Raw genomic sequence first — 22,473 nt, forward strand, 5'->3', positions numbered from 1 at the left:
CCGTAATTGAGGAATTGATTAAAAAAATATAATTTGTTACGAACCTAATGGACCACACTGTATATTGAGCAAGTCAGTATTATCCAAATATAGGACACTTTTTTCCTCTTCAATAGAATACTCCAGTTCAATTTTTCGTCCTCCTTACATTGTACATTTCAGATCAGTCGAAACCCGCTCACAATTAATATTAGATCTGGAAAAAAGCTGTTGTTTTTGCTCTCATTTCTTTCTTAAAACCGTGGCAGATTACTTGGAATGGATCCAGTAAAATCTTTGTTGTTTGGACCGGCATTCATTAGTGTATAGGGGGAAAATGAAAACTACCTCTTTTCACAATGTAGCCGGTCATGCAGAATAACTCGACTAGAGTATCCCTGCTAATTCATTTCTTATTCATTCCTACAACTATCTACAGCGTGACTCACGTCGATGTTAGATTAGAAGTTTATGGTAAACGCAATTTGGCTGAAATTACCTTCGACGTTTTTAAGTCTACACCAGCTAAGAAACTTAGAATATACGATGTCGTACTGATGAGCCGATTTTGTTGGTAACAATTCAACATCAGAACTGATTCAGATCCGGAAACACTATCCGTAGCAGCCTCACGAAAACCAGGCCACCAAACGCGGACTGCGATTCCAAGAATTGCATTTACCGGATACCCTGTGAGTGCGGAAAATCCTATATTGGTGAAAATAAGAGGCCATTGAATGTTCGCATTGCCGAGCACAAGAAACACACACAGCGAGGGGAAACCAGCCAATCAGGAATAGCAGAGCATGTTTGGAACCATCAACATAACATCAAGTGATCCCAAGCTGAGATCATACAGAGGGAGGAACATTGGTTCAGAAGGAAATTCAAATAAGCCGCAAACATGTTGTCCAACAATGTATTCAGCCAAGCTAGCATAGAGATACGCAACATATGGAAACGGTCATCTCCCACTAAACCAATGAAGCGGAAAAAAGAAAGCGGAGATAAGTGAAAGTACTAGAATGGCCCATAAATATTCATCACTCAGAAAAAATAAGTCCAGTCATCACCTGAAGACAATTATGGAGACTAACAATCGAAACGTCGTGAAGCAACTTTTTATTTTTTATTCAATTATTCTATTCTTACATGTATTCGATTTCACTATTATTTCATTTCAGGTTTTTTGCTTAATATAAGTGTTATTCAAGCTACTCATTTTGATTACAATCAATGATAACTGTAATCAAATCATATAGGACATAAGTCTGAGCGTTTGATTAATAGATGGCGCTAGATGTATTGAACTATTAGTTGATTCGAATGTTCATCAAATAATAATCATTAATTGTGAGGGTAGAAAACGAACATTTTTACCGATACATTTTCAAGTGAACCCTTTGCGATTCAGAGTAGGTATTCGGGGAATTATTTACGTATTCAATTTTTTGAAATATGAATGGCTAACTTTGAATAGATATCACTACTTGGTATCATTCCATGATTCTTCAGTTTTTTCACAACCTCAAACCTGGGACATCCTATATTATAGCCTACGCAAAGTTGCTCATTTTTCATTGTATGTTGCGTCATCACAACTGATCTGGGTACTTGTTAGTGGGGACCTTTGTTCCAGGAGGTGCGCTTCAAAGTTCATGACCCTAAGGCGCACAGCAAGGGCGGCACCCTGGAGAGCACCGTCAATGGCGGCCGGGGCGGCGACAGGGGAGGCGGCGGGCCCGACGAAGAAGCTGCTGGCCCCACGCCCCAGCACATCATCCACCCCAACAAAGACGTCAACAAGCTGTACGGCATGACGCCGTCAGACATCGACAAATATTCCCGGATAGTGTTTCCAGTGTGCTTCGTGTGCTTCAATCTCATGTACTGGATAATCTACCTGCACATTTCCGATGTCGTTGCGGATGACCTAGTGCTGCTGGAGGTTGACAAGTAAATGTCTGCTGTGATCGTGGAGATGGACAGTGTAAAGACTTGTGGTTTCGAGATCACGGGACGGCTCCTTTTGAGGTGTTCTGTGTCGAGGTTGACAAGTGACAGGTCTACGGTTCCGTGGCTTTGCTATAGACCAGCAGTTTTCCTTGAAATTGCGGTAAGATGTTAACTGAGTGAGTGGTGACTTCAGTATCTAATGTTAGATTGCTTATGTTATGACTTGCACATGTCATTATGATAAATCAATAATCATGAATGTATTTTCAGGTATTTGTAGGTTTCAGATAGAGACGAAAAATAAAAGAGTTGAGTAAAGAGTTGAGTGGGAGCAATTGAATCAATTGGAAAGAATTTCTCAGTCTAATTTGAATGCGAGTTCCAACATGGATTATATAAAATTCCTCTCAACTATTGTCATTTTCGGCTGAAAATAGTTGAAGCGAACAGAAAAATAATGTTTGATTCTGCCGTCCCAATGGGCTGTTGATGAGGTTCTCAACTTTAAATTCATCTGTTTAATGGAACACTATGTCAAATATGAAAATAAAAACCAATACGATGACTTTTCACATAATGCAGACATTTTTGGAATTCTAGGGTGTATTTATGATGTAATTTTTTATAATAACATTATTCTCCGATATTTTCTGATATTAAGACAATATAAAAATGGCTGTATTGTTGAAGGGTTGCTATTGATGGGCCAAATAGGTACAACCCTTTCCTTGCAGGAATTTAAATTTGAGAAAGTCAAGGAAAGATGAAATGAGATAATTGATCTTCTCTGAAAATATGATGTTTTTCATCATACAGGCATTTTCTAACTAAAATAAAAAAATTATCGATACCAAACTGCAACAACAAAATACGTTTTACGACTTCCAAAACGCTTGTAACATATTAAAATTCCAAAAAGTTAATTGATTAATTTGTTTGTATCAACCCACTCTCAATTCAAAAAGAAAAAAACCTCTTTTTTATTATGCCTTCATTATTGGAATCAATCTTTCTTCATTCTATTCATAACAGATCCAAAATATAAAATTAAGATTTCAGTTCTGGTTGGTAACTTCGCATCACTCAAAATGAAACTTTAAAAAAGTTTCTATCCCCTTCATTTTACGATATTCTACATCAGAAAAAACTCCAATCAATTCCTTACGTTTGCTACTTCTTCAAGACTTACATATAATCTCAGATTATTCGGAAATGTTTCAAGCATATTCAACTTACAGTTGTGACATATGAGTCATTTAACATTTTGACATTTTCCTCGTTTAAATAAAAACAGTAATTTTTCAATATGGTTAAGGCTCTGAGAAAGCTTTGAGGAAGCTAGCCACTAGTCAGGAAGAAATTCAAAAAATCCACGACTTTCAAACCCGGAAAATAGGGACATTGTATTTTTCATTTGTTTTCAAAATATATGACGACACGTTTTCGAAATGTTTTCAATAACACTGCTAGTAAAAATTTGGAAGAAAGTGAGTTTTTCATATATTCAGTTCTCAATTGAATCAGCAGATTCAGACACATGTGGACAAAAGAAATTGTATGACTGTCTAAGCGACATAAATAGAAATACAAGTATTGAAGAGAATATCTTCAACTTTGTCGGAAACCTAACCAAAATCATTAACGTTATTTATTGATGATTATATATAGAAAAGATGAAATACTCATGAAATGATGGACAAGAACTAAAGCTATGTTTCCAAAAATTGTTGAGAACTGTGATTTTCATAGAATATCATATTGAAATAATACTGAAAACACTAAAATGAATTATTTCATTCTTGTGAAAAGTCTATTTCAACTTCAATGATTCCAAAACAAACATAGTTATTAGGCAATAGAAATATTCTATTTGTGAAAAAAAAAGTGATGTTTGAGAGGACGTGTAAACAATCATATCACAATATATGTTGGCCAATAACAGAAGCAATCTAATTTTTTTTAAATCGGTCACGTGAGCAATTTGGTTCGAATATTGCCAGATGAATATTGCTGGTCTATAGCAATGTTCAGATTGAAGTAAGTTGACCTCTACCCAGGACACAGTTGTTGCCAATTTGAGCTATTGACGAAGTTTTGCCCTGCTAGTATTTTTCTATTCATCGATTCATAACAAGTACAGAAATTATTTTTTCATAGTAACATTTCATCTTTGGCATCTGAGAAAATACAAATTACATATCTCTGCAAGAGTTACCAATTTTCATATAGAAACTCATCAAGAGGTCTTTTATTAGTGCACAAATGAATATATTCGTGCTACAATACATGTGTGGTGAAAAGAAGTATGATTATGAGAATTTCGGGTCATTGATATATCGTATTTTGTGATAGAAAAGCCAAAAAACTTAAAAAGCATATTTCCTAAAATGGTTCTACTGATCACAATTTGTATCACACCAAAAGAAAATGCTGCTCACTGCTGAGAAAAAGATTTTGGCATGAATTTTCAGAAGAAAATGATTTTTCCATTCTCTTATTTCTATCAAAATATCCTTTACATTCCAGAGTATTTCAATAACATTTTCAAGAACACAAAAACCATTGAGTATAATAGTTGTTGAATAATTATTATTATTATAGTTATTCCATTATATCTCAAGAAACGTTCACAAGTTCACACTTTGGAAAAAATGTTCAGAATGCTGTTCAATTTGATCTAGAAACCAGTATCCGTGTTCGACATAGGTAATGCTTTCAATAATAATATAATAATAATAATAAGGATACAACAATGGAAACAATAATGGATAAGACGGTAAACTTTTCGAGAAAAATATATTTAAAAGTATATTTGAGAAAGTTTACTAGTGATGATATCCCTACCTTTTCAATCAACATTTATTATTTCAATATTTTATTCAAGTGGTTCTCTAAATTATCCATGCTTTCACATGCTGGTAAAAAAATCCGAATTAAATACTTCAGTTTTGACAGTACAGCAAATAATAACATTACTCTTGAAAATATCCAGTCATCCCATTCTTTGATATATCTCATTTACGAAATCTGGAGAATATAATTATTCCATTCGTCCATAAAACTTGTTTGATGATAATCAGTTTACATCGTCAGTAGCACAAATTGTAGCGAACTAACAAAGTCAAGAGTGGCGAAAATGGACACTATTCGTTTTATACTTGATGAAAGAATAGACTAGTCAATGAAGTCATCAGCGGCCATTTCGTAGGCAACTTCACGAATGAGAAGCTTTTGATACAGGTCGAAATGTATGAAATTGGGTTATTGTGCTGATAATATTTGAGCTCAATAGTGGTTGACTCTGGGTGTATATCATTCAAATAATGTTCTAGTTCACCTCTGTAACCATAATGTAACCATATTTGTATTTATCCTCTTTCATGTATTTTCATATATCCTTATTTTGGATAAGGTAATCAAAGCATTACTTTTTATTGATATTTTTTTATGTTTGTGTGTTACTGATAACCTCTCAGTTATTGATATTTTCATATTCATATTTTCATTTCATTTCATAATAGACCAAATTGAACAGGGAAACAAAGTAGTAATTTTATGAATACATGAGGTGTATATGAGTACAACCATTTCTGAACTTTTCGGCAGCTCATAGTATTTTCAGCATTCATTGCCAGTATCGGAATATTTTACTCCATTAATCAGTTTGAGATGTTCAGTTCCGTTATTTTTCAGTTTCGGAATTCATATTGAAATTTCAGAAAATCGATAATAGTAGCAGAGGAAATTGATTCCATATGGAGGCTTTCTCAATTCAAGGAAAATATCAGAAATAGTCAACAACAAAAAGAAATTAATTGAATAAATCTCTAGAATAATTTCTCTAGAAAATATATGAGATTTCTACTACGATCAGCATAAGCATAAGTACCTAAATTATTTCAGAATTGAAACTTATGAAAATAGTATGACACAAGAGGCTATAACAAAGCTCACTCAGGGTTAAATTGACAACTGCTGGTATCTGAACTTTCTGTGAACTAGTCGGTTGAAACTGAAAATTTTTATTTTCCAGTGGAATCCAAATTATTCAATCCAAAAATATGCAGATGCTAAGCAGGTATTTTATTGCTATTTGATGAGAAATGTCACAAAAAAAAATATAAATGAATCAGATAAATATTGGACTTAGAATATTGAAATCACTGAGAACAGAAATTTATCAACATTTTTCATTCCGAAATTTTCTTCCAGCTTTGAGATTCTTTCAATACCTTCGGTGCAGGATATTTGAACTTTGCTATCCAACTTCACCCACGGCTTTGCCGAACTCTAAAAACCTGATTTGGTCTCCAGCGGGGCAGGCACAAATTATATGCTCTGCTGTTCCATCATTAATGAGGTAGTCGAATAGTCAAGGTGCAAGATTCCCACCTTGATACCTGCGACAACCTTCCCTTACGAGGGTTTTTATTCGTCAGCTACATCTGATTCAACCGTGCAGGGCTTTTTCGCCTCCGGGTTTGGTGAATCCTCACTTGAGCGCAAACGTTTGCTAACCTGCTCATGGGGAGTTTGTTCTTCCACTTGAGACAGATTCTGCGTGCGCCACTCAAGATTGGTGCAAGGCGGTTTCATAAGGTGCCCCGCTCTTGAGGAGACGACTCAGTTGTTTCCTGGCTACACTACCAAACCTTTTTTAGGTTCAGTTATTGGATCAGGAGTTGGAGAGTTGAGAAGCTCTCGCTCCTGATCTGAATTTAGAGGAAGGTCAGTTGGAGCCTAAAGCTCGACATCCACATCTCCTACGTAGTAGACTCGCTTCTGATCTAAATTTACAGGGAGGTCAGTTGTAGTCGTTACCTCGACATCCATCTCCTCTATAGACTCAGCGTCACAAAAAATTTTAAAGTTTACTCTGTCCATAAAAGTCCCATGAGTAGCTATGGAAAGAAGGTCAATCACGACAGAGCTCCGCATTACCGTGACAGGGCGATGCTACGACGAGAGGACGCCCGGTGTCTCGAAGGTTCCGTAGGGACAGCTGATAGGCTCAGTGTCATTCACCCTCTCGGCCCAGATACACACACCTTAGGATTAACCACGTACCTAACCCCGTATCCAGCGGGGCTACGTGGAAGCAGGCATCCGATGGCCAATATCCCAAGCCAATGCACAAAACAGCACAATACAGTAGTTCAGGCAGTGAAAGATGAACAAGGACAGCCAACCCGCCAAGTCAGAATATAACACAGGAAATATATTTTTTGAATTCGTTCCAAAATGCAGAAGTCAGCTCTTCATTCGAGTCATGAAGAGAGATAATTTATAATTACTGAATTAATAAATATATAAATTGTGCTTTAGCTTGAATGAAACTGAGAAATATTATAGCAATGTTGTATTCAAATTATAGTTATTTGTATGAATTCAAATACTTTTTCATCATCATACCCAAGAATTTTTAAATCTGTTATTCCTATTCGATTGAAAATAGACCCGAACTGGCAATGAAACAATCCGATAATTTTCAAAAAACTGACCTTAATGCAAGCAGCTTATTTGAAGCTTCTTCTTCCAAGGCGAGAATTGTATATAGTTCCCTGTAATCCCTTCTCGTTATATATTTCCATCTCATCATAACCGACACATCGTTATACAGGGTGGTCAGAAAATACCTGTCGTACTGAACTCAATTATTTGATCTAGCTAGAAAACAGGACGTATCATCTTGCCACCTTGTTATTATCATTATTACGATCGGAAAATTCAAATAGATGATTTATTGTTCAGTTGGTAATGTTTCGAAGAGTTTATTTGTCGTTACTTTCTAGTCGCTGGTAGTCTAGATTCGACTATAGTCCATATTATATCCAAAATGCATGGTAGTGCTGGAGCTAGCGTGAAAAATTGTGAACAAGTAATGGATGAGTTTTAGATATTTGGACCTTGTATCAAAGTTTGAAATTGTTATAGGGGCCAATGAATTCATTACTCGATTCATACCGACAAACCCTACTGTTCTAAATAAACTCAATTTTTCAGTGTAGCTCCAGAACTATATCATGTTGGTTGCAAAACAAATGAGTTTATTAAAAACAAATGAAGGAATACGTTCCGCTACGGGATTTTCACCACTCCAAAGTTATTTGTATTGCAAGATGCACCTATCTTGATATATCGTGAAAGCACAGTTGTATCGGGAACAACATGGACATTTATCCAGATCATTCCCTAGATTTTCATTACAACTCATAGAATATCACATGGCATGTTGTTCGCTATACAAAATGACTCAGGACTATTACCCTAAATAGTTTATTTATACCCATGTATATATGACGTTCCTGTTTTATACTCCTTGCACAGATCCCAACAGCAATTTAGGGTAGTCCGCACGCACATACGATATTCCACAAAATCCTTAACGGAGCTAGAGATATCCGTTTGCGGTTTTTCGGTATTTGTCTGTAGAAAAGAGTGACAACCCAATTTTCAATTTTTGTAAAACATTCAGTTCGTAACAGAAATGTGAACGTGATAGATTCAGAAAAATGAATCATTAGCCACAATTTGTTAATATACAGAGTGTTATTAAAGGTTTTTCAGTGGCGTTCGTTCTGCCGCATCTCAATGGTTTTTCTTTTCGAAGGGAATGTCTCAAGGTATTTTAATATTCAAGTATAACTTGAACTTCCTAGCTTTTTCCGTCGTTTGAATTTTATATTGATGATTACAGGGTATTTCCTAACGGTACGAAACTTCAGAGGGCGATTCGTTAGGTTGTTTTGAGAAAAAAAATCCTATGAACATAGGAGTTGCTTCGTTTCTGAGATACAGGGCGTAGAAGTTTGAAAAAAGAGTATTTATAAAATATAATGAACATCGCTATGAGACGTTTATTTAGCCTGAACTAGATTAAAATTATTAGCACCACATCCAAAAATATTGAAGAAAAAACGTCACCGAATTTTTCTGTACTTTTTCATTTTATTTTTTTAGATTATGCAACTGAAAATATAACTTTTTCTTCGCTTGTGCTTTCTTTATATCAAGCTCCGCTTTCGAGAAAACTATTCATAGATAACATACAATAAAAACCAAAAGTGAATTATGAACAATTTCGACCTGAAAGAAATGAGCAAAGTATACGCCTTCTGATAAAATACACTACTGCAATCGATTTGTCATTGTCATACCTGGAGTATTCCTTATGACATTGCAACTGTTATTCGATTCCTCAAGTCATCCACATCTAGTACAGGAGTTTTATAAACAAGAGCCTACAGATGACCCCATGAATATAAATCTAGAGTATTCATATCAGGACTGCGAGCTGGCCAATTTTGAGGTCCTGCACGTCCAATCCAGCGATTAGGGTAGGTGATGTCGAGATGCTAACGAGCAAGAACACTGAAATGAGCTGGAGCCCCGTCGTCTTGATGAATTTTCCGTGCTTCTTCCGCATTTCCATCTGCTAATCCATAAATAAAGTGCATTTCAATCATTTCAGTGTCGGTGGAATTATTCATGATGGAATTTTTCCTCAAAACCGAAGCTAGATTTGAAGGAAACACAAGCGACGAAAGAGTTGTCTTTTCAGTTGATTATTCTGATAAATAGAATGTCAGTGGCATACTTTTTTCCCAATATTGTTGGCACTGAGACTCGCACTGGACCTAATAAATTTAATGTAATTAGGGCTAAATAAGCGCCCCGTCACTTCAAATAACTGTAGCAAATTTCAACCAAATCGGTGTGAGGATATTCACGATATTTCATAAATACCGTTTTTATAAACTTCAACGCCCGGTATTTTAGAAACGAAGCTACTCCGGACATAAGTTCATGAAAGCTTTTTTTTTAAAAAAAACCTAACGAATCACCCTCTGAAGTTTCGTTCCATATTTGGGAAACACCCTGTGAAACTTCTGAAGGGAAGATTTCCAAGTCACAGTGATAGTAAAAATTGTGGCTATAACTGAAACAATTGGAGTATGTCAATTTCAGAAGAAAAAAAAATAATTCAGGTAAACTAAAAAAAAAGCGTAGTATCATTGATGGTTGAATACTGATTATAATAACTTATTCGTAGTTCAATGAATAAACAGAAATTCAATAAAGATGGAATCAGTTCCTTATTGAGTCATTCTGATTATCTATTTATTATAGTTTGGAATAAGTCGATTCATTTTGTAATGAGTGTGTTTTTGTGAATACCAGTGTCATGATGTAGGTGAACTTATAAAATATCAACAAACCCAAAAACGTGGTGCTACAAAATTTCAAAATTTATGAAAGGAGCTCTGATTACATTCATTTATTTATTATATTTCAAGTTGAATTATTATTTTCAAAACATTCTCATGATTATCGACAAAGCATCTTAAATTATATATACCGCAATTCATTTATACAAATGAATATATTTGCAGAAATATAATGTCACAGTGCATATTTTTTCGCAACCATCAAAATATCATTGATCAAATTGTTATCCTCTTCTTAGTTACAATGAAATAAAAAGTTAATGTGACTGGAAATTGAGGCAGGCCCTGAGAAAATTCAAAAAGCTAAACTAATACTTCAATCAGTATATCTACTTGAAATTCATGGTGAAATCGACTTTGAAACCGATAGAATTTTTTTTAAAAAATTCACCGAAATGACATTATTGACTTTCATTTATTTGGCAATACATGAATATTAATTCAAACTGGAAGGGGTATATTTTTATGTGAGAAAAAAATTTGTGAAAGGAAGGTATTTGTTTTGTATAAAGTCATAATAAATATGAATCTTCGAATATTCCTCACTTCACGAACCTCACCATTCAAATCATCCATTTAATTTGCAAAAAATGCATTGTGCTATTCTGAAAACGTTATTTCAGTATAGTAGTTGCCCGAATACATAAAAAACATTAATCTTGCCAGTAAGTTCGGAACGATTCCAAATTATGTTATAGATAATGAACGAAATACCTTGGAGGATCTACTGAAACTTTTTTTAGATTCCGTCTACTTCTACTGGATACAAATTGATTTTTCTTTATTTCCTCTATAAGTCTAGATGTTTCTTGGGGTAATATCATTCGTCTGTGACTATTCATAATAAACAAATATAAATTCATTCACAAAACAGTAATTTTATCTTTCGCTTCGGAAATATATGATTGAAATGTCCGATATTTGATGAAAATCAATAACGTATTTGAACTGAACACGCAACACTTGTTTCGTTTTACAATAGCTTCCTCAGGCGTATTCACACTGAGCTGATAGAGATATTGTATACTGAAACACGTGTTGCGATTTTGTGAACTATTCAGTGAAAAACTTGTATGCTTCGTAGAGATGGGAAGAGAAAAATTGCAAAATTTCTGACAGAATGTTTCATTATTCCTCCTAATGAAACTAATAAAAATAAATATGAATTTAGTGAAACACTTATGTAACCAATAGATTCTCCAAAACTATTTTTGCTCGTATAAGACGAAGAAATAATTTGAAATGAATATTCTGTGCAAATTATGTTCACATAATAAAACAAAACTATCTGTTTAATAAATAATATAAGAAAACTCAGAAGGTTCATATTTCTGTATGAATCCAACATTGCAAGACAAGTTCGACTTGAAACTAAAAATTTGGACTTTACGAATTTCGACATATTTTGACTTTTACAAGTTGATTTTCGATTTTTGAATAAGGAAATTTCAGGTGTAATTTCGTGATGGAATTGGCTCAAACAGTTTGTTAAACCGCAATACTTGTTTTGCAGATATATTCAGTATAAAACTCGAATAGAAAAGCTATTGTATAATGGAAAACTTGTTGTGATTTGTGAAGTTGAAATATAAGTATAAAATGTTACTTGAATTTCTATAATTTGACTCCAATTTCGAAATTTTGACTATATAATTCAAAATCTTTACTCAAAATGTTCACTTCAAACTCAAAATTTTGAGTAACAATGTCAAAATTTTTATTTAGAAATTTTGAGAGTCAAGTCAAAATTTTGAGTCTAAAGTCAGATTAAAGTAGAGTTGAAGTCAAAAAAATTTAACTTCAACTGGAAATTTGGATTGTTATTCAAAGTTTTCACTTTCAATTCAGTTAAACGAAAGATTCACTCACATAGTTGAAAGTATGTCTTTGAATTCGAAATTCTTTTGTAACTCGAGTTTTCGACCTTCAACACCAAAAATTTGGTAATGAACTCAAAATGTTTATTTTATAGTCGAAATTTCAACTTTTGGAGTCGAAACCATTAAAAATTGCACCTTATTTATTTCAAACTATGGCATGTACAATTTTCTTGAAGATTTTCAAATTTCCTTTCTATAATGACACTCTGTATATACCATCACTTCCTACAGTGATGCCTGATTATGTATTTGGAGGAAAGTTAAATGGTTTTTCAGTTAACCACCTGTATCTCTGACGAACAACAACCCTCAGAAGTGCCAACTAAGAATTAATGAGGTGTTACCTTTCAAAGTGCGATTCCTAACACGGATAATGTTTCGAACGAACAACCCATCCTTTACATCGTGAAACTTGATCGGTTCTTCAGCGAATACCGAAAAACCCATTTCCGTTCTCCTTCAGGGATCCACGCATGACTATGCAAGCCGTCGGGAGAAACGCGGCGAAACGAAATTCTAAAAATGTAATATAAATATTATTGTAATTAAAATTATATATACAAGAGAAATTATAGGTAGGACACGCGCTCGTAGCCAATTGAATACCTAGTGACACTGACTGTAAATATTATTTAGAGCCACAAGATATTAAGAATTATTACGCATTAAGTCAAACTGAAGGCGCGTCAAAAAAAGGAATGAATAGAGATCACAAAGCTCAGACAAGCGAAACCCTCTTCACCACGCAGATTTGACAATAATAATTGCATCCATTGTCCAATGAGTCTGTAGATTCATATTCATAATAATTCGATAAGAAAGGACAAATGATAAATACATAACAGGTAATAATACATAACAGTTAATGATGAATGGCAGGTAATATTAAATGACAGATAATAATAGATAACTGCTAATCAATAACGAAAATTGAAATGAATTTTCCCAAGATAAATAGTCATGTCTATAACTCAAATAACAAGTAAATAATCAAAATTATGATATATTTGAGAGAAGTTACTGCATTTTTCACTGATTTCGAGCAGCAAGTTGGATTGAGCTATTTCACACTATTAAGTTTGATAGCAAAGACCTTTCAGAATTTTTTTCTGACCTTTTTCAATCTATGTGATTATCTGTCTTTTCTTTGACTCCGGCTTCATTTTCTTGCTGAATCCTCTGAAATCCGAAAATTGGAAGCACAATACAAAGAGATATAATACGCCATATCGGTCCTTCCATACTACATTGGCTCCCAGGCTCCCTATGAGATTATCAGCCTGATTGAGTCTGGGTAGCCAAACGTCATTTATGTTAATTTTTTTTTTCAATTGTCATTGTTTGTATTTTTGAATCATTATCTTCTCTCCTTGTTATGATAATCGACGAATATTCACATATTCACTAATAAACTGATATATATCTTCATAACGATATTTGCTATAAACTTTGACATACTATTGTCATCGGCCCGCGATTTCTCCTTTTCATGATTCACCTTGAGTTCAGGCTTTTCCTTAAAATTTATGCTCTTTTCCTTCCTTTCTCTTTGATCTTCTGGCCCTCATTCCTTCTAATTGTCACAGGATAAATTGGACAAGTAAAATGTGAAATTCAGTATTTCTGAAGTCACTACCCTCCTCATACAGGGAGCAAAATCACAAGTTGACTAAGTCACTCATAATCAAATTAAAAAATTGTGTGCTAGTCAGCCTTACATATCACAATCATTGTTCCTCAGGACTATCAGAATTTTCTTGCTGATAATGTTACAACTGGCTGAACTTTTCACTCTACTATCATCACATGATATTTTGAGGGGGATAATTTTTCATTTGTCAAAGAGGCAAAAGACATATTCAATATATTCGAAACAACTCTCCATGAAGTCAGTTGTCACCTTTACAGTTTATTATAAATTTCTTTGCAGCGAAGATTTCACACCCCACTTTTTTAATAGACATTAACCGCTTTTTCAGTAAGTATTCAAATAACAATATGATTTGAAAGATATGTGTAGAAGTCTGGGTTTCTTGCTGTTTTATAGGTGTTTGAACATCCAAAATCTGGAAAATGAACAAAGCTAAATCAATATAGAAAATTCCACACAGCTACTACGTGATACAAAACAGTGATGAATCATATTTGTCATAATTTGTTGTATTTACAAACTTTGTCTACAAATAAAATGAATTATCAAAAAAAAATTTTGAACACAAGTTGATGATTGGATTCTCCAGTGATTTATACAGTGTATAAAAGCCAAATAGAATAAATTCATTATTTCGGTTTCTGTACATATTTTATTAAAATCCCGAATCACGTCAAATGTAAATTATTATTTGGCATTCTTCAACGCAAAAATACCACCCTTACCTTCAACCCCTTCGAATGATAGGTACAATCCCCAATTTTCCAATGGAAAGTATAGGTTTGTGATAAATCGTTTCAAAGGTCGCTTCATTCTCTATTCAAAAATGTTATCGCTTTCAAGTTTATTTGAACAATTAAAATAAAATAAATTGAAATCATGTGGTTACCGAAATTCGATAAAATACACTCAAAACTTATTGCAATATTCTTATTTCATGTTGGAGTATTGATAATAAAAAAGTAAACAAAAACCAAAGCAATTTTCTTTTTAGATGGTATCCGTTGAAAAACTGTAAATAATTTCCGTAGCAACGTTAGTATAAAACGTCTTGTCAACTTGTTTTATATGTTACAACATGAGTTGTCAGTATTTTAATTTAAGTTTAAAATTCGTTAACTTCAAGTCTGACAAATGGCTACATTAACGGAAATGCATAAAATCACAGTTTTACAAATGATTTGTTACGGAAATGAAACCCGAACACAACAGCCTATACTTCCCATTTAAAAAATTGGGGGTTGTACATGTCATTCGACAGGGGTTGAAGGTAGGGGTAGCATTATCCGTTGGAGTATGTCAAATTAAAGTTTGAATTTGACGTGTTTCGGGATTTTGGTAAAATATGTACCGTAACTGAAATGATGAATTCATTGCATTTGGCTTTTACACACTGTATTATGCAGTAGTAGCTCAGCGTGAACTTTTTCAGTTTGCCCCTTATTACACTTTCTCTATTGATTTCAGTTTGTTTACTTTTCAGATTATGGAAAGGTGGATACTCAAAAATAGCAAGAAACCGAATAATAATATTCATGTATCTAGTACATGAAAAATTCATGATATTGTAACTACGAAACCCCCCATACAATGAGTATGGGGGTTTCGTGCCTTCAATTTATCTCAAAATTCCACAAAGAGGGTTCATTCAGTAAAGGTAATTTCGAAAAATTGGGGGCGGTCAATTCAGAATATTCTGAATAAACTTCTCCCTCTAGGAGTCTAGTAAAAAGTTCACCTGGCTGCAATTTCATCAGCACATGGGCCTCTCAGTCTAGTAGTCCCGAATCATTGGTATACTCAAATAATTTTTGTCAATCTGACGTGGTGGATGGTGTTTCTGTGATGACGCGCTTTCGAAAACATCTCCCTAGTTCGTACACCGTACCGTCACTCCAGTGTTAAATAATTTTAGGCACTCAGCACAGAGCAAGATTCTGGAGCAATACAGAGTAAAATAAAACTTCCTTCTTATGAAACGACACGCTGTAACTTGCACCCTTATCAGCGAGCGAACCGATAACTGACGTCAGCGTTTTTGACGAAATACTTTGAGAAGTCGATTGATTCGAAGGTTTTTTCACGTATATCCTGATTAAATGAAATATTTTGAAAATGTTTGTGATGTAAATGTGATACTCAAGCTGAGGATTTTCTTCGTGAAATGACTGTTTATTCTTTTCTTGTATCATTTTGCAGAGATGAAGGTTATTCAATCTTGAAGGTGTTATGACCACGAACATGGTTAAGACCATGACCATGACTATGACCACTTCGGTGGCCACAAAAAATCAATGTTGGAATTTTTTCAATGGGAGCCACCCTCAAAGCTGCCAATTGGTTAAGAAATGGATTTGGTCAAGTTTCAGCTCAGTTGAATAAGATTAACCTGTGCTCAACTATATTGCGAGATTTGATTACATCTGCTGTGCAGATTTTGCTTTATTTATTTTCTCGATTGGTACATGAAAAAAAGGTGTAGTTAAAACTGTTTTCGAAGTAAATACAGCACAATCAAAATTGAAAATGATGGATTCAGGAGAAAATAGAAGCAAAATGGTATAAAAAAAAACAAGAAGAAATAATGTTTGAAATTGATTCAAAATATAAAAATAGAAAGCATTATTCAGGAAGAAGTTACTATTATTATTTACATTCAGAATTAAATATTAGATTAAGGTGGTGATGGCTTAGATAACGTGGCTTTTGAAGAGCCAGGAAATTTTTTTCGACATTCCGATACAACTTGTAACAGAAACTGTCGTTCTTCGTCGTCTTTCATCCAACAGGAATTGGAGTCTTGGATTAATTCTACCCCTCTTTCAGCTCTGTCATTGACATTCTTGAAACCGTTCACTATTTTAATTGCCTTCAAATAATATGCATTTCCACACCATATATCAGGATCCGTTTTTGAAAATCCTGTATCAATTTCAAATAATTTGGGAAAATTTAGGATTTGATGAGAAACAAACAAATCAATATCTTCATGAAATGAATTATTCACTTGATGGATACTGAGTTTTGCTTTCACATCCCTATCACCACATGTTTTTTTTTAATTGGAATTGATTCTAGACTTTTCACAGCACTGCTTGTTTATACACTTTTTTCTAAATTTTCATCGAAGAATGAAATTGCGATTTGCGTTTACATAAATGTTTATTAAAAATCAACAAATGTCAGTGTTAACTTTTCCTTTGAATTTGTCAATGTAAATTGATCCCTCATAAGATATATTTTTTGTATACAATGAATAGCCTCTGCCACCCATCCAGCGAGATGAATAAGTACGTGCTAAAACAATTAACGAACGTTTAAAAAAAATTTTGTAATCATCCCTTGGCTGTTGGATTTTCATTTATTTCATGAGAAAATTGATATTTCATCTAAATTCCCAATTTTATGTCTAATTTTGTTTTCTTCAATAAGTTTTTGTATTTATTCTTGTCCAGCTTCGACCATCCAGTCTGAAACTTTTTTAAAATATCTGAGTGGCGGCCAGTAGTTGTGCCCATTTTCAAATCAAAAACTGATTTTTGAGAATTATTTTTTGAAATATGGTGGCCACATACTAAATAAAGAATATTTTTCTCTGATAATTGCTCCAGCATAACGTAGGTTCCGTTGAGACGACCAGTATTTGCCGTACTGGTATCAAAAAATTGTCTGGGTTTTCTTAACTGCTCCTCACTGTTCAATTGGGGAAAATATAGCTCTTGCCTGAGTTATTTCCGTACCTTTTTCAAGCTGAGGTAGAGATTCTCTGCAGAAAGGGTCTTTGGTAATAGCTCTTTCGTAACAAATGCGACCTTTCAAGGGATAGAACTATATAAAAACAGTAGCTTGCAATTTGTAAAAACATTTATGAAGTTGAAAAAATTTTTATTTTATGTTCAATTATGTATCATTTAATAATGTATAATGTTCAAAGAAAACAAAAAATTTAAGTGATTGAATTAGGTATCTTTTTTGACAGTTTCCACTTATTTTGTAAAAACAGCGACTTTGAGAATTCGGATCATGTCCGGTCTTGGAGAATAGTAGATATCTTCTCAAATAGAAAAGTTTTAACAAAGAAATGGTTCAGTTAAAACTTGGAGATAGCAACAATTCCTATGAAATGAAACAAGAATCAACTTTTTCGGACAAATAGTTTTCATTTCATGAGAAAAAAACGGCGGTTTGGCGATTTTTATTTCAAATTTAATCTGGATGAGGCACGGGTTGACGTTATCCATTTGAGCTAAAACTTACCAACTTCCCAAATCTCATTTTATAGACAAATAGCAAATATAAGAGTGGTCCCGCCGACAAAAATATTTTTTCACCTCATACCACTAATACCACTTGTTCAATTTCAGGGTTGAGTTTATATTATTCTATGAACTTGATAACGAGACATCCAGCTTCACGCTTCTGATTCTGAATTCGTTGTAATATTAGTTTTTTCAGCACCTTCAAAGTGATTGGTTAGACACTGAAGTGTCCCTTCTGTGTCTATAATCTTGATAAGTATCAGTTTTACGGTTTGAAATTTGTAGATTGAAAAACAGTGTTGGTTGTTGTCGCTTTGGGAGGTCCCTATAATTATTCATTCCATGTAAACATGATACTTTCATGCTATTGATTTTATGACGATGTTATTGAAAAATATGTTTTCGATTTAAATTTGACAAATACCAAAATCTCAAAATAATTCGGAAATGTTCAGATTACCTTTTGGGCTGACACAAAATAATGTTTTCTTAGAATTAGACTGAAATTGAGAGTAGAAGTAATGACAAGAATATATTTTCATGATTTTTCATCTCTATGAGAATGGATTCAAAGAAACATTTTTTTCTGAAGAATCTTTTTTCAATCTGCATTTTAGTAAAATTATAATAATTCTCTATGTAGAAAAACACAGTAAATCAAAATCATAAATGTCTATATAGTGAAATGAACTGTAATATATGGAACGCCGTTTTACTTTTTATTGTCACAAATATTCATTCCTCAATTTATTCAACTAACAATATATTTGTTTGAATTTAATTGATTCATGCATTTGTTCGACACATTAAAAACGATTGTTCCCAAAATTTGTTGTATTTTAAATGACACTTGATTTAAAATTTTACATGAATCAATTTGTTTGATGAAAAGTTGCGAACAGTTATAATATAGATTCATTGTTTGAAATTTTTGGAAGTAAATGTTTGTCATATATACTTTTTTTGTAACTATCGAATAATTTACTACAATTTTTGTGAAACATAAATAAAATGGTTTGTTGATAATTATAGTTACATGAATTAAAACGATTGTTGATAATTTTAATTCGGCGCTAGCGTCGAACGGATTCTTGCAGAAGCTGAAATTTTAAATCTGGCAACATGATAGTTTAGTGATAGTAACACAATATTCCGTCCGACCGCAGCGCTGAATAAAAATTATCAACAATCAATTTAATTCATGTATCACCTAAAAGCAACAATCAAAACAATTCATTTTTACAAAATACCGATAGAAAGTAAAACGGCGTGTCACGCCGTTTTACTTTTTTTAATATTCCTTTGAAATGATATGAATTATTTTGTTTGTTGAATTTCAGTGATACATGAATTAAATTGTTTGTTGATAATTTTTATTCGGCGCTGCAGTCGAACGGATTATTACCGTACTATGACCAATGACATACATATTATATGCAGTTATGTAGTTCCGCAAAAATACGCCCGACGTCAGCGCATTGTATTGCATTGTATATGTTTCCTTCTTCCAAAAACCTATTTGCCTATAGTATAATTTGACGAATCCTACGCTTCACATTAAAACCACTCATGATAAATATAATATTGTAATGTTTTCACTATGAACAACCCAAACCATCAATTTCTGTTCAGTTGGGTAACCTATTTCTTGGTGTCAGTGTCAGTATTAGGCGTATTAGACTATAACTATAAGCTGTGCTTACGTTAACTATGACGTCTGGACATCTTACATTAGACACAGTCTACAATGTGTTTCTCAAAAGTCGCATAACATTTGCCATCTATACAATCAAACAAGATATACTAACCACAGAATAGTAACATTAACGGAAACTTGATGACATTTTTCAGACACCAACCTAGAAAATTGTAAGAGGAACTAGTGTGACCAAAATCCGTTCGACCGCAGCGCCGAATAAAAATTATCAACAAACAATTTAATTCATGTATCACTGAAATGCAACAAACAAATTAATTCAATTCTTTCCAAAGGAATAATAATAAAAAGTAAAACGGCGTGGCACGCCGTTTTGCTTTTTATTAATATTCATTTGAAATGAGATGAATTATTTTGTTTGTGGAATTTCAGTGAATCATGAATTAAATTGATTGTTGATAATTTTTATTCGGCGCTGTCGTCGGGCGTATTTTTATGGAACTACTCAACTGTATATATGTATGGCGTTGGTCATAGTACGGTAATAATCCGTTAGACCGCAGCGACGAATAAAAATTATCAACAATCAATTTAATTCATGTATCACCTAAATGCAACAGTCAAAACAATTCATTTTCACAAAATACCAATAGAAAGTAAACCGGCGTGCCACGCCGTTTTACTTTTTATTAATATTCCTTTGAAATGATCTGAATTATTTTGTTTGTTGAATTTCAGTGATACATGAATTAAATTGATTGTTGATAATTTTTATTCGGCGCCACGGTTGAACGGTGTGTTGTCGTACTATAAATGAACTAGCATGTTGCCATATGTAACAATTGAAGTTCTTGATAAATCCTCTCGATACCAGCGCCGAATTAAAATTATCAACAATCGTTTCAAATGTATCTTTCAAATACAACAAACTTTTTAAATCATCAAAAAATTTGATTTTTTGTCAGAAATTAGCTTTTTAAAAAGACTGATATATAAAATGATACTTGCTTGAGAATGTTTTGCACAAAAGTTGTAACCAAATTTCAAATTGATTGCATTAAAGTGAATGTTGCAAATATTGAACACTTTCAATAAAATTGAAATATAACAATCTTTATTATTCATAGAAAAATATTTAGTATGGAAAGTTAATTTGCTATATTTTCAGACAAACGAAAGTCTATTTTTATTACCAACAATGTTTCATGGAAAAACTTTGACAGTCATTCAAATATATTCATTGAAATTTTATTCCCAAACTTACTTTTAGAAAGTGAATTTAAAGTTTCATTGTAATTCAACAGTCATATAAATAACTAACATTTTATTGAAAGGTCAAAATTATATGCGGAATTGAAACGTTTGTTGAATTTACTCGAATAATACATTCCATTGATTGTTGAATTAAAATGTTGGTTTATTGCTGAGTTGAACTATATGTATGTAGATTATTTTTCAGCATAATATATAATAAATTGGCGTTCCATTTTCCAATACTCTGAAACAATATTTTTCTTCGGAATCAATAAAAGCTTCAAGTTATTTCATTACTCTTTTTTATTCAAATAACAATTTTATTCATGTAACATTTTAAATCAAGTGTCATTTAAAATAGAACAAATTTTGCAAACAATCGTTTTTAATGTGTCGAACAAATGCATGAGTCAATTAAATTCAAACAAATAAATTGTTAGTTGAATAAATTGAGGAATGAATATTTGTGACAATAAAAAGTAAAACGGCGTTCCATAGTAATACTTTTTTGATATATAGTTTCAATTTGAATGAACAAAGGAAAACATGAAACCGATTATTTTCGAATCAAAAGACTCCTCACTAATTTTACGATATTTTGGTCATCAGTGTATTAGTGGAACACCATAATGCATAAAAAAATTCCATGTCACAATTTCGTTTTGATACGATCAAATTATCATCGGCTGTAATCAGTAACGTAGACAGGAATGAGGTAAAAAGGGATCAAGTGCTTCTTGGAAATGAAGGAAATCATTCATTGTAAAGTTGAATTCATCACTGGACAACAGTGGTTATTTTGAGTTATCTGGAATGGATTTCTCTTGTTATCAATGTCATGAGAAGTTTAATTTTTTCAGAAGTGAGTTAAGTTTAAATTTTCTATCAAATGGCATTCAGATTCAACAAAAGTTGTATCCTTGAAGTTGAATGAATCATAAAAATGAAATCAGATAATAAGTTTCAGCGTCTACTTTCATTTTCCAATTTTTGAAGAGTCTTGTTGATGAATAATGAATAGATTTTTGTGAATTGGCTTTGAATTTCATGAGAGGTTAGACATAAAAAAATACTACCGAGTGTTTACATTTTCATTTCAATTTGCCGCTAGTGATGTGATGTCTCCAATAAATTTAGATTTCTTCATAAAAATCATCACATAACTTCACAAACATCCTAATCAACCTTTAATGTGTGATTAATTGTATTTCATATGTATCCTAGTGAATAGCCAATTATTTTAATCCTTTCAAATGGTAAAATCCAAATTCATCCGAGGCACTAGCATCACTACTCGTCAAAAGAATTGGTCCTGAAAGAGACAATCCATCGCCGAAACGTTGGCAAATGAAATTGTGATTACTCATTAGTATTTTTTGTGTCCGACCGCTTGTGAAATTCAAAACCACAACCTTTTTTTCAGAAAGACATTTTGGAGGAAACTGAAAATATTGTATTCAACTAGTTGGGAGATATAGACTGTTCCCAAGTGAAGAAAGATTTTGACACACTGATGAATCTTTTTAGTAATATGTCAACCAGTTGATCTTCAGCTGATTTTTTTCCATTCTATTCAGAATGTAATAGCAATATACTGAAGGACTTGAAA

The 22,473-nt window shown here is 33.0% G+C and overlaps 1 protein-coding gene across 3 annotated transcripts in view; it reads left to right on the forward strand.

The window, feature by feature from the left end:
- Rdl (Resistant to dieldrin) overlaps window positions 1-18,674 on the forward strand; it is a 164,443-nt gene extending 145,769 nt beyond the window's left edge. For all 3 annotated transcript variants that reach the window (XM_074176320.1, XM_074176322.1, XM_074176321.1), the window contains one exon: window positions 1,622-18,674. In XM_074176320.1, the coding sequence (XP_074032421.1) occupies window positions 1,622-1,939 (318 nt within the window). In that variant the 3' untranslated portion in view covers window positions 1,940-18,674. The remainder of the gene's footprint in view (window positions 1-1,621) is intronic.
- The last annotated feature ends 3,799 nt before the right edge of the window (window positions 18,675-22,473 follow it).

Source organism: Leptinotarsa decemlineata, unplaced genomic scaffold, assembly GCF_025532065.1.
Source record: "Leptinotarsa decemlineata unplaced genomic scaffold, Ldec_3_MD MMD2_tig00001719_RagTag_RagTag, whole genome shotgun sequence".
NCBI lineage: Eukaryota > Metazoa > Arthropoda > Insecta > Coleoptera > Chrysomelidae > Leptinotarsa > Leptinotarsa decemlineata.